Here is a 13,605-nt window from a genome sequence, read left to right on the forward strand (position 1 = left end):
GCCAGGCTCTTCCCCCACAAACTTCTGAGGCAGAAGGAGACATGAGAGGGAGGCCCATACCTGGCTCTTCCAACCATCTTTTGGACCTAGCATATGGTACCAGCAGTGTTTTTCCCTACTCTAGCATAGCAGCCTTCTCCTCCTACTGGGTGATGTAGTTAGTTTTATTGTTCAAGTGATAGCAGTCTGTGCAACAGCAGTGAAAGTTCAGAATTCAAACTCTGCTGATGCATGATGAGGAAACTGTTACAGTTGCACATAATAGAATTTATCTTTTTCATTAAAAAAAATAAACAAGCCCCTAGAAATTACATACAAATACAGTTAAGAGAATATTACTTGGGTTGCAAAGTCAAGTTCTTGAAAGTTAAGAAATGAGGTTTACAGTTGCTCTTGCAACTTTAATTCTGCCCCCTTGTGCACATGCATCATAATACGGTCTTTAATTATGTGATCACATACTATTTTTTTCCACAGGACCCCTCCTCATTCAGTGCACAGGGGGGCAGAATTAAGGTAGCCTGGATAACCATATATCTGGGTCTTCTTAACTTTGACTGCTTGACTTCAATTTAAATAACATTTTTCACTTTTTTATTTGATACATAATATATTAATTAGCAATATACGGTTGCCTTAAAAGTAGACAAATTTATACAAAATCATGTTACGTCTTATTTGTGGTGGCTTTGTCACGTGTTCCCACTATTAGGTCTCAGCAACTCCACTAAGCACCTGGGGGAAGTGAGTCAAAAGCTTGTCTGTTAAAAAAATCTCCACTCTCCTGCTGATTTAGAATTAAGATTGCTCAAATCTGGGTTTTAAATCACTGTATCTCTGAATTATCAAGGCCATTGGAAATAATTTTGTCATGGCACAGTGAAAACTATAGTGGTATGGTTGAGAGCAACTGTGGATTCATATTTACATGAAGTAAATACATTAAAGTTATTGATCTTTGGAATAACTGTAATCTGGTGAGCTTTGAGTTTGTTACATAGAAAAGCTCTACAAGCCTTCACCCATCATTGATTGGGTTTCACATACACAGATAAATATATTTTCTTGCTAGCCTGAGACAAACAAATCTGAATAGTGTTTTGAACAAAATATAGTATGTAGACACTCAGGCACTTGAGCCCTGATCCTGATAGCATTTACAAACGTAAGCAACTTTATAGGTATAAAAGGTCCCATTACACTCACACAGAGGAATTGCACTGGGGAATTGTTATTTAGTTGAGGCAAAGCAACCAAAGAAATTTTAGCAGTATACAAATTATATTTAGTTGTGAAGAAAGCTGAAAGAGTAAGATTAGAAGGAAAAACCATACAAATCAGATCCTGGTGGTACCAATGCTAATATTAAATCTTGGAATAAACAGAAGAACTTCCCCTCTTGTAAGTTATCCTGTGGAAGAGATGGAAATAAATGTAAACAAATTAGGCAAACATCTGTGTAGTTATGCATCTCAAGTCCTATTGATTTCAGTACTCTTGGATGCATTCTTTATAAGCACTGACTATGGCTTTGGTAGTAAAAGTAATATGTTTATGCCAAATTTTGCTGTTCTTATTCCACATTAACCTTGTTTAAATGAATAGTGTTTTTTTTTTTTTTTTAAAAATAACAGGATTCAGACCTTTGATGATATTCTGGAAACTGAGTACAGTTTGCATATCACAGTAATGTTTCTAAAGCTATGTTAATGGATCTTCTATACTTGAGAATAAACGCTGAGGGACGGGAGAGGAACCATTTAAAAGGATACTAGCAACATAGAATCATAATTTGTAAACAAACAATTCTTTAACTACATCAATAATAGCAGGTTATTACAAGTTAAAACAATATTTAAAATCTTAAATCAGTCCTACAATATGGGGTGGCACAGGCAGCTTGCTGCGCTCACACAGAGCTGCATCGCCCTTCATTTTACCTCGGCCCCCTGTAGTTAACACCAAGGGGGAAAAAGTGTAAGAATATAATGTCTTTTAAAAATCTTATCTGGGACTCAAAACACTAATATGTATTAATCATATGGTTATCAGATTATATAGCTATAGAGCAGAGTTAAGGTTGTTTGGGTACCTTGACTATACACTTTCATACATATTTTCATTTCTTTTCCTTTTTTTAGTTTTGAATTTCCTGGGTTTACAATGATTTTTGATAAAATTATAGCATCCCTTTCATGTTTTTTCCCGTAACCTAATGTTCTCCCAACCTTTTATCTCCATCTTTGTTCAGTTTGTGTTTGGGAATTTTAATACGGTGGCCTGTTTTATGCACTAACCACAGTAATGAAGGAAGGAAGAGAAAAAACAGTGTTAATTCAGTGTAACAGGAATAAGATAACTAATATAACTTAATTGTTTGACTCAAATCTATCTCAAATAAATTGTACATTGAAAAGAACAAAGGCAAGGATTTTCCATATATACTATGTCTAACACCTAAATTGAAGTTAGTGCTTTCCATTTGGCCTATTATTTTCCAGTCAATCTGTCCAACACAGTGGAATATTCTCCTAGAGCATTGAGATTTAGGTCACATGATGACACTTGGTTTAAGCGGAAAACTTTATCCTAGAACTCATAAACTAATCCTTTAAACCAATTTAGCAATTCAAGGCAGTTAAATAGAACAGACAATATTAAGTTTTCAGCCTTCGTAATGATTAGCATTTCCTTATGTGTCAAGGAATGTTAGGTTATGTAAAGATGAGAGGATATCAAATGCTAAAACTCTTAATATAAGGGGTTTTGAAATTTCTAAGTATCAATGACATCCAGGTTTTAAAAGTGTTAGTTTGGAATTCTTGTTGCATGAAAGGGTTTTACCTGAATTATGGAGAATAAACTCTACAAATTCTAGATTATATGGCTAATCCAGAACAGTAAATTTGAGCTGAAAATACAAAAGTGTGTGTATATATAGGTAGCTTTAAGGCAACACTGTAAAGTAAATTCCAATCAAAACTTAATTTACCTTAAAATGTATTTAAGCCTATGGAGATTGTCCTCCTTAGATTCCAAATATCTTTTATAAATGTACTATTCAATTACCAGTAATAAATAGTTAGCTAATGCTCATATAAAAATCTGCAAAGCAAATTTTTGTGCTGTCTCCGCAGTAGCCACTACCTAACACAGTTTGTTTTCTGGATTGTTCTGCATCAATAATATTGAAGCCAAAGCAATATCATTAACAAAAATAAAAATTATAGGGCCAGATCCTCAGCTGGTGTTAATTGGTGTGGCTCCCTGGAAGTCAGTGGAACTCTACCATCTGAAATGAGATAAAGATTTGGCCTTATGATATTTTTAAATTGCTTTCAAAGCATAGAAAAACATCAGTCTTTCATAAATGCAAAAGAACTATTGTGGAACTAAATGGTCTCAACCTATTACAATATAGCAAGCAGTAAAGAATCTGATCTTCCCATTGTAGGAGCCCACACAAGGTTTATATTTTAATCCTGAAGAACCAAATCCTTTCCCAAGCAAACCTTTTAGTGTGTGGGTGTGTGGTGTAGGAGGGAAGGACCTCACTGTATTATTTTTATATTCCTTTTTTCATGTTGTTAATTAGAAACATACTTGTATATAAACAGAAGTTATTTTTTCTTTTTAAAGTATTTTAAAGTATTTTTTAATCTTGATACAATACTGATTAGAATAAGAGACATATGCCTTTATAATTTCACCCCTTACCCAATTTGTCTTGTCATAAAAGAAGTGTAGTATATAAGAAAAGAGAGGAGAAAAAGTTTTCATTCTTCTTACACTGTGCTCCCTTCTTTTTGTTAGTGAATTACATTAAACAATAAACCATATAAGTTTTTCCCTATATAAGTTATTTCCTAAATTACCAAAGTAGCATAGATCTCTTCTAGTTACTCTGTTACAGGACATTAATGGAAAAAAAATTGTATGCATGTCAAAATACCACTCTTCTTCAGTTCCCTATAACTTTTGCCAAACTTAAACTGTTCAAGCTGAGATTTTTGGTGAGGGTGTCTGCTTCAGGCTGAATTTTTTGGGGGGACAGGGGAAGGGAATTTCAGCAAAAATGATTCAGCCATTTCAGAAAATGAGTTAGGGAAAATATGTTTTTTGCCTATTTATAATAGAAATTTGTTACAAGTGTGTGTTGAGTAGCTCTAACACCTTATGCTTTGAAGCAGGGAGGTTGCATTGGTGACAGGGATGTGCTTTTTGCTCTTTTTCTGAAAATTTACCCAAACTCAACCAAATTATAAACCTCTTCAAATCTCAGTTCCCACGTGGTCAATAGAGCTGGCAGAAAAATTGTTTGAAGAGTCCATCTGTAGTGAGCATTCACCTGTGTGACAAGTAGACTGTGTGCGTGCCATCTCCACGGGGCGACTGAACTTCTTCACAGCAGTGCTGCAGGGGTTGAGCAGGTCTTTTCCTGCAATAGCTCTTGTGGGCTTCTAGGTGTCTCTGTGAGGCCAGGTACAAGAAGTGACAGTAAAGAAATTGCCTTTTATGCTCCATTCTCCCTCTGTTAGTGGCCAGGCAGTGTGGGAAAGTCCTGTGGGGGAAAAAACCCAGTATGTGTTCATGTAATTAAAGAATGTATCATCTGTGACAAAGTTCCACCTCTGCCTTGGTGGGTCCTGCACCTACTGGCAGATTTGCTCGCCTCAGAGATTCACAGCAGCCCTCAGTTTGGCCACTTTTGCTAGTGGCTCAAACCTGCCATTCGCTCAGCTAACCTCATCACTGGCCAGCATGTGGAAAAGGAGGGAGAACAATCCCCGCTGTCTCTGCTGGTCCACCGAGTGGGTCAGCAAACAGGCCAGAGACCTTCCCCTCTGGTGGGACCCACAGTCCAGGTCAACTCTTCCTGTGTCCAATAGGGAGTTGGGAAGATGGGCGGGGGTAACTCTGGCCCACCCTCTACTCCGGGTTCCAGCCCAGGGCCCTGTGGATCACAGCTGTGCAAGTGTTTGTTTAATGTAACACCTGTGTGATAGCTATAACTCCCTGGGCTACTTCCCCATGGCCTCTTCCCAACACCTTCTGTATCCTCACCACAGGCCCTTCCTCTTCATGCCAGATAGTGTTTGTACGCCTCAGTCCTCCAGTAACATGCCCTCTCACTCTCAGCTCCTTGTGCAGCCCCCACTGACTGAAGTGAGGTCCTTTTTAAACCAGGTGCCCTGATTAGCCTGCCTGTCTTAATTGATTCTAGCAGCTTCTTAATTGGCTCCAGGTGTCCTAATTAGCCTGTCTGCCTTAATTGGTTCCAGTAAGTTCCTGATTGTTCTGGAACTACCCCTGTTACCTTACCCAGGGAAAAGGGACCTGCTTAACCTGGGGCTAATATATCTGCCTTTTATACTTACCTGGCAGGGGAGATACCATGATCACAAAGGTGGTTTTCCCAGGGTGAGGCTCATCCATTGCACTGTGGGTGTGCTGACCCCTGCGATTTCCCCAAATGTGGGTAACTTGACTGCATAATTTGTGGTAGTGAGGGACTGCATTCGCACTCTCCCCTGGCTCTCAGTTTAAAAAAAAATCACTCTCCTGTAGCCATCTGGCCTGACCCTGTCACACATCATACATGAGCAAAAGGGTTTTTCTGGCATTTCCTAACTGTGGAGTATTTGATTTGGGTGAACTTAACATTCTTTTAATGTAGGGCTTTTTAAAATGTAATATAAATATACTTGAATGTGAGACTAATTTCACATGCAAGTATACAGTTCAGTTCATTACACTCTTAGGGCTAAATTCGGTTACGTTTGTTTTAAAACGTTCCAGGATGACCTGAAGTTTGGAATAAAGTGTTGCCTTTAGGGCACTGATCTTCTTAAGAGAAGATGTGATACTGCATTGCCTCAGGGGAAACTCTGCTTTGCTGCACCAGTCCAGTCTAGACCTAGTGCAGTGGGGAGGTATGGGAGGAGGCAGAGAGAGATCCCTACTCTCTTGTTGCCACTGTGCCTCACTAGGGGGTAGGAACAGCAATTCTGTCTGGTCTTTAGACAGCACATGCAAGGTGGGAGGAAGAGGGGAGAAGACTTCTTGTGTCTCCCCTGCCCTCACTATATACATACGTAAGGTCCAGGCAGAATCTGGCCCTTAGATAATGTATCATGAAGAAATCATAACCCAGGTGAACAGGAGCTATAATATTGAATGTGAGTTAGGGAAAGTGCTTAATTTGTAATGAAAGAGCTGCTGGGGCTCAAGAAATTAGGTGCCAGGGCTCAGACAATTTTTTTTTACTTTCATAAGTGATGCAGGTACCAGGGCTATGAACTGCCAAACCAGGAGGTGCTGCAGTTCAGCCCTGGCAAGCCTTGGCACAAATCAAGCAATGGTTAGGGGGCAGAATGAGGCCCAAAGTGAACATAAGCAAACCACTTTCTTCTGTGTTCTCTTGCTTAATTTCTTTGATAATGTCACAGATAGATGCTGGTGGTATCAAAATTTATTGCCGTGGAAGCATGTGATAACAGAAGCACCAGATTGTGGCATCAGTGACTAAATCAGGCAGCAGGAGGAAGGTCTAATATCAGAGAGAGCTGATTTTACGCGTGCACGTGTACACACACACACGCCTGGGTAATTAACAGTGATAGAAAAGGAAAAAGAATATTATGGCTTGATGAGCTATTTACTTCTGGGAGAATTCTGCACCAAGAAATTCTGCACCTAATATTTTAAAATTCTGCACATTTTGTCAAAATAACACAATACAATCATGCCAGTTTCAATTATTTTGGTAATTTATTTCAAAATATCTATCACAACTATGTAGCAATACAGACAACAAAAAAGATTCAGGAATGTTTTATGACAAATAGATTCCCTACTAGGCATATTAATACAGAACTGAGTTTTAATTCCTTTAAACTACAATATAGGAATGTATTTCCCACTGCGCATGTGCAGAATTCAGAAGCAGTGCAAAGGCTGAGGGGACTCGGAGATAATGGAGGAGCTGAAGGAGAGAGAAGTAATTGCTGGGAAGGAGCCTGGGTGTGAAATTGGAGGGTTGTTGGATGTGGGTGGGAGAAGTATAGAATGGGGTTTTTTTGGACAGGGAGGGACTGTTAGGGATCCTCCACCATGCAGACCCTGGCTGACCCCTAGCCTTTCTCATTCAGTCACCCACTTCCGCCTGTCCCCGTATGTCCCTGCACCCCCATTCAGCTTCTCCCTCCCCTCTTGCGGCTCTGCACCCCCTCCTTTCTGTCCCCATGTGGCCCGGCACCCCATGTGTCCCTCCCACATCCCCATATGTCCCTGTTCCCGTACTCCAGTTCAGCTCCTGCCCAAGTCTGTGACTCCCCAAGCAGCCCCATGTGCCCCACTCTGTCTGATCCTCACTCCCATATACCATGCCTCCTGACCTGGTCTCATGAGTAGAGCACTGTGAGGAAGGCAACTTCCTTTTTTCCCTGTCCAGAGCTGGGGCTGGCCCAGGAGTGGCTGTTCTTTTCTGGCACCACAGAGGCCCCTGGTGGGCAAAAGGTGTAACTGCAACAACTTTCCTGCATAATATATTTTCTGTGGGGAGGGGGGAATTCTGCACATGTGCAGTGATGCAGAATTCCCTCAGGAGTAGCTATTGGAAGGAGAATAATGTGCTATCTGTAATGGTTTGCCAAAGTTTGGAAGTGGTTCACTATCTATTCTAATGTACTTAGATGCCTCAGTTCAAGCTGTCATATAAATTATACTTATTATATTTAATCCTCAAGGTGTTTTTTAATGTAATAGGTTGTCATAAAGAGGATGGTGATCAGTTTTGTTCTCTCTGAGGGTAAGACAAGAATAAGCAGTTTAGTTTACAGCAAGGGAGATCTAGGTTGGATATTAGAAAAGCTTTCCAGCTATAAATTTAGTTAAGCACTGGAACTGGTTATCTAGGAGGTTATGGAATCTTTATCATTGGAGGGTTTTAGGAACAGGTTAGACAAAACACCTGTCAAGGATGATCTAGGTAGACTCAATCCTGCCTCTTGTTGTTCATTCCAACTCTATATGTCTATGATTCTGTGGATATAACTTGAAGAGCAGGATGAAGATTAGTTGTAGCCTATAGATCAACAACATTCTCATCTCATCACGTTTGTTTGGTTTATTTCCGTACAGGTTTATATTGGTGAAAAGTTTTTCTTTGCTTTAACAGCCAATACTTCAGTGTTTTGCTATGGTAAAGCGAGTTAGTCAGTGAGCTTTTACAATCATAAATAACTAATTTGCAATTACACACCTGGTGGGCGGTGGGGGAAAGTAATACAGACAGCGCTCTGAATAGGGGGTAGTGCAGAGCCCCACTAACCTTGGGAGGACCTTTGGGATGGATTGTGTCTGTGGATGTGTAATCCATCCATAGCTGTCTGGTGGGCAGGGAGAGTATGCACATTGAACCATTCTAAGTGGCCCTGCCTGCCAGCCAACTCTGCAGGCTAGTATTGAGGGTCTGCACTGCCAGCCCACCTTGTTTGGGTAATATGTCTCTCTAGTGTCAGGGAGGGAGCATGCCTGTGACTTCAGTGACTGCAGTTGTCACTTGGGCTTATGTGGGAAGTGTTGGGGAAGAAAAGAGGGGAGGAAGTTATCTCTAGGCCAGGGTCAATCTAGCCAATAATGTTTTGTGACAAGGATGGACAAAAAATGTTGAATTTGAGTTTGGCCTCCTAAAAGTTTTGACCTTTAAGGCTAAGGCTGCCTTTGCTTCAAATTTTAATATACCTTCTCTCTGTCTGTCTTTTTTAGCTGTAATGTTTTCCTCTTCCTCCACAAGATTTTAAGTATTGAGATTCTGAAGAACAAACGCGAAGGATGCCATCTGAGAGGTGCCTCAGGTATGGTACTTTAAAGCAGTGCAGGATGTCATTGTCATTTAGCATGGTGTTTACTGAAGCATTAGTCATCATATGATGCATTAACAAAAGCATTCATTTAACACCTGCATCTCCAAATTATAACCTGGAAGAGATTGCTTTAAGAGTTGCTGTTGCCATTATCATGAACAACATGAAGCATGAATGAGACAGTAGTAATTTACTTGAACCCCACAATCCTCTCCAATTTCCTGTTGTTTCTCATTCTTTATGTCCTTGTCTACGTTAGGAGTTTGCTCGGGGGTATTTTCAATGCCAGTGAATGCCCAAAGTGTAGACAAAAAAAACCCTGGAGTCAGTGAAGTTTTGCACTGGTGCAGCCATAATGGTGGCTGGCGATTGTTTGCTGTGATTGGGGCACTTTCCCAACGGCCATCTTTAAGAAGGCTGGCTTATTCATGCACTTCCTCTTTCTGCCCTTCCAAAGTTCTCATTTCCATTTTTCCTTATCCATCTGACACCTCAATCTGTTTCTCTCTTGTTTATGCTTCTTACTAGCTACTTTACTTAAGGAAATAATTATTATTTAATTCATTTTGGGAATGTTTGCACAGAGGGTGCTATACAAAATATATTTATGCTATGGAATTTTTGCAGGATCTATCACCAGTCTGGTTCCCTGGAGGCTGCTCTAGTTTATACCCACTGCCTACATCTCACTAGGACCAACTTGGCAGTGGTATCCCACGATACATCCTTTCCCTCTGCCATGACCCCAACACTGGAAGAGTCCCTCAGACATGGGGGATAATGAACTGCCTAGATCTACTATGCTTTATGGCCACTTTGTACTCGCAGAATGGTACAAAACGGCACAGTGTGCCTGTGAATCAATGCTCTCATTTTTATAACTTTCAGTTGAAACTGTCCATAATGAACATGCAGATGTACATACCATGCAAGTATGTAATTATGTGGTTGTAATCAGAAAAATTACTAAAAGTTGAGATTGGTGCATTACAAATATTTGCTCTCTCTGATTCCAACTCTGCTGAGTTTATGGACAAAATCAGTGTTTTATTTCTGTTAGAAATGGAAAAGGAGGATGCACATGACCGAACTGTCTTCTATTGTTCCTCAAGCATCAGGAACAGAATTGCTGGTTTTGCTTTGGTTCCAGGTTCCTTATTGTTGGTGCTGAAGAATGAACCTGAAAAAACACAGTTGGATTTTTTTTTTTTTTTAGTTATCAGGTTGAACTTACAGCACTGACTGCTTAAAATAATAAATCTTGACTGGACTTAGTGAATTTCCTATGGAAGTTACAGAAAGGAAATAAATGTAAAACAGCAAGAAATTGCTTTTACAGGATTGTCTTTCCTGACAACTGTACTTTATTGTATATAAATAGGATTCCACAAGCAGAATAGTCAGAAATTATTTTGCACTTATTTCTTTGGTGTGAAACTAAATAAAGGACTAGCCCCTCAGCTGGTATAAATTCATATACAATTCACATGATTTAGCCCAGCAGAGGATCTGGCCAGTTGTATGTGGATTTTTTTTCTTTCTCCATTCCATGTATTTATTATTTTTTATATACATATGATCAGGTTGTCCTTTCAGTTTCCTGGAGTGGAGGAGATTTGGATCAGGCAGATCTAGGCAGCGAAGCACAGAAGCTCAGGGACTATCAGCTCCATGGCTTTGTCCAAACACCAGGGAGTTATTTACAGGAGATGCTTTTTGCAAAAGCACCTGTATTGGTCCTTAGCACCATGTAAGAGTCACCTGAGCCCTTAACACAAACCACCAAGTAGCCATCTGGCAACTTTAAGTTACAGCTATTCTGAATTGGGTTTAAAGAAGCAACCTAAAAGTGAAAGACTCTAGTCTCTTATTTATTCCTCAGCCATCTAGCCCCTTCTTATTTGTTTTAAAATATGCTCTTATTTTAAAGTGAAAATGTAGCAAAAGTTGATATCAAATGACTAATTATTGGTTGAAACCACTTTTACAATATTACCAAGGAATAATGGAATAGTATGTTCTGTTGCTTTGACACCTTATATTGCAGGTATTATCTGAAAAGTAATAGTAAAAAAAAAAAGAACATTCTGGTATCACAGATCTGCTGCTTGTGAGGCTTTAGAGTCATATCTGCTTTTTTTAGTGACAATTTTAACTAATCGGAACTACTTTTTACCTCCATTAGTTCAGCTGAACCAGCATAGCTAAGGAAAAATTAGATGGAATCTCTTCTGGCTTGCACAGCAGAATTCTTTACAAAGTAGGAGTAGTAGAAACTGTTTTTGATGATAATAGGTGAGCCAGACAATTTGTAGAGTTGGTTACATGAATGTTCAATATTCCTTTCTACTAATATATTAATTTAGGCCACTTTGGTTGTTTTTCTATTACCCTGTGAGAAGATGATAAAACCCCAAACGTTTGTACTCCTCTTACTTAACACTTGTATAAATCAGGACACTGAACCCAACAGTGGAGTAAAGGAGAAAAGAATCAGGGCCTTTGAGTTGTTGTAAATCTAACATATTTTCTATCCAAAATAAAACTAAATTATGTGAAACTTTTCCTATGCTAAACATACCACATACAAGCGTCTCTCTGTTTGGGCACAAGCTGCTTTATTTTTTTTAAACCAGAAATGTTGATCAGCATTAACTACTGAGCCTCAGAGTTGGGTCTTATGTTTGTTGATAGACTCTCTTTGTTTCCTTCATTTGCAGTATTCAAGAAATGCTGACAGGTCAGAGGCTTTGCCAATCCAGTTCACATAATGATGCTGTCTTGGCAGCCCTGAACCAACAAAGAAGTGATGGTGTACTCTGTGACATCACCCTCATTGCAGAAGAACAGAAATTCCATGCCCATAAGGCAGTACTTGCAGCATGCAGCGATTATTTCCGAGTAAGTTTACCTTCGCATTTTCCTTCCCTTATAAAATCACTACGAAATATGATGTAACTTCAAGAAAAAAATGGTTGCAGGTTCCATGCTGAGCAAGTTACAATTTAAATCTGAGTCTTTGAAAAGGATGAGATTTATATTTTTTGAAATGCACATAATGCACTTTAGTTGCATATCATGCTATTAAAGTATCCATAATTGTTGTAAGTGTGAATATTATTTTCAATTTTTTCTAATTCAGAGTATAATTTAGTTTTTGTCTTTAATCTGGAGTCTGGACTTTTTAAGAGTGTTCTTTTAACAGAGGTATAGGGGTTTGTGTCTGTAATTTCCTAGGTTTTTAAAAAAAGCAAACTGAAAAAGTGGGAATTGCATTATGTGGCATCATATTAGAACATAAGAGCTACCATACTGGCCCATGTTGCCCAGTATCCTGTCTCTGACAGTGGCCCATACCAGAGATTCAGGGGAGAGTGTAGAGAACAGGGCAATTCTAGAGTGATCCACTCCTGTCTTCCATTCCCGGGTTCTGTAGTCAGAGGTTTAGGGTTGCCCTGAGCATGGGATTGCATCCTTGAGGTCCATCAAAGGCTATTAGCCAAGATGCTTTCTTCCATGAACTTATCTAATTCTTTTCTGAGGCTGCTTATACTTTTGGCCATTATAATTTCCCATGTCAATGAGTTCCACAGGTGCTTTGTGTGAAAAAGGACTTTCTCTTGTTTGTATTAAACTGCTGCCTATTAATTTCATTGGGTAACCCCTTTTTTTGTATTGTGGGCAATTGTGGATAACAACTCTCTAGTGACTTTTTCCACACCATTCATACTTTTTATATAGTGGCATTATGATGTTTTGTATCTTATTTTCTATCCATTTGCTAATAATTCCTAACGTTCTGTTAACCTTTTTTTTTTTTTTTACCACTGTTGTGCATTAAGGAGACATTTTCATATATCTATCCATGGTGACTCCAAGATCTTCTTTGTATGGTAACAGCTAATTTAGAACCCCTCATTGTATATGCATAGTTAATATTATTTTTTCCAGTGCGCATTACTTTGCACTTAGTAGTGTTGAATTTCATCTGTCATTTTGTTGCCTGGTAACACCCAGTTTTGTGAGATCCCTTAAAAACTCCTCGCAGTCTGCTTTAGACTTTAATATCTTGAATAATTTTGTGTCATCTGCAAACTTTGCCACTTCACTGTTCACTCCCTTTTCCAGATCATTAATGAGCATGTTGATGCCCACATGGATCATGATCAAGGTTTGAACCTTTAGATCTACAGCAAAGACCTATACCCCTTGCGGTAAAGGAGTAAATAATAGAAATAGTAGGTTGTCATCTTCCACGTGGACCATCACTAAGGGTGGATGGGACACTTTACCAGAGGATTTCTCATATTTGCTGATAGCAGTGGCATGCTGAGACTCGGGAATCTTGAAGTTCCCTTCCAGCCTTTGGAGGGGAGTTTACACTACTGGACCACTTCTGCCTTGTTTGGATCACTTCTGCCCTGTCCCTTCCAGCCTGTCCATGTCTTTTTCCTTCCCCTGGCTTCTTGTCCCAATACTATTCTTCTCACCTAGGTAGGCCCAGTCTCCTTTCCCAGCAAGTGCTAGTTTCATCCCTTCAAACTCCCTGTCCCAGTCTTGTTGCCATTCCCAGTCCTCTCTTCCCAGCTCCTCACCTGATCTGTCTCCTTTTCCCTATTGCCAGATACCCCATTCATGTTCCTCATACCCGCTGGCTCCCAGTCTCCCTTCTTATGCTCCACATGCAATATCTGCATCCCCTCCTTCTCTGGCTCTTTTACCCAGTCTCTTTGCCCAT

General features: G+C 39.6%; 1 protein-coding gene and 1 non-coding gene across 6 annotated transcripts in view; both read left to right on the plus strand.

Annotated features, from left to right (window-relative positions):
* Positions 1-13,605, plus strand: part of KLHL32 (kelch like family member 32) — a 235,362-nt gene that overhangs the window by 38,869 nt on the left and 182,888 nt on the right. For all 5 annotated transcript variants that reach the window (XM_074948134.1, XM_074948135.1, XM_074948133.1 and 2 more), the window contains exons 2-3: positions 8,770-8,858; positions 11,588-11,768. In XM_074948134.1, the coding sequence (XP_074804235.1) occupies positions 8,836-8,858; positions 11,588-11,768 (204 nt within the window). In that variant the 5' untranslated portion in view covers positions 8,770-8,835. The remainder of the gene's footprint in view (positions 1-8,769; positions 8,859-11,587; positions 11,769-13,605) is intronic.
* Positions 5,371-5,534, plus strand: LOC141985599 (U1 spliceosomal RNA). The gene has a single exon (XR_012638964.1). It is a non-coding gene; the product is annotated as a U1 spliceosomal RNA (small nuclear RNA).

Source organism: Natator depressus, chromosome 3, assembly GCF_965152275.1.
Source record: "Natator depressus isolate rNatDep1 chromosome 3, rNatDep2.hap1, whole genome shotgun sequence".
In the NCBI taxonomy this organism is placed as follows: Eukaryota; Metazoa; Chordata; order Testudines; family Cheloniidae; genus Natator; species Natator depressus.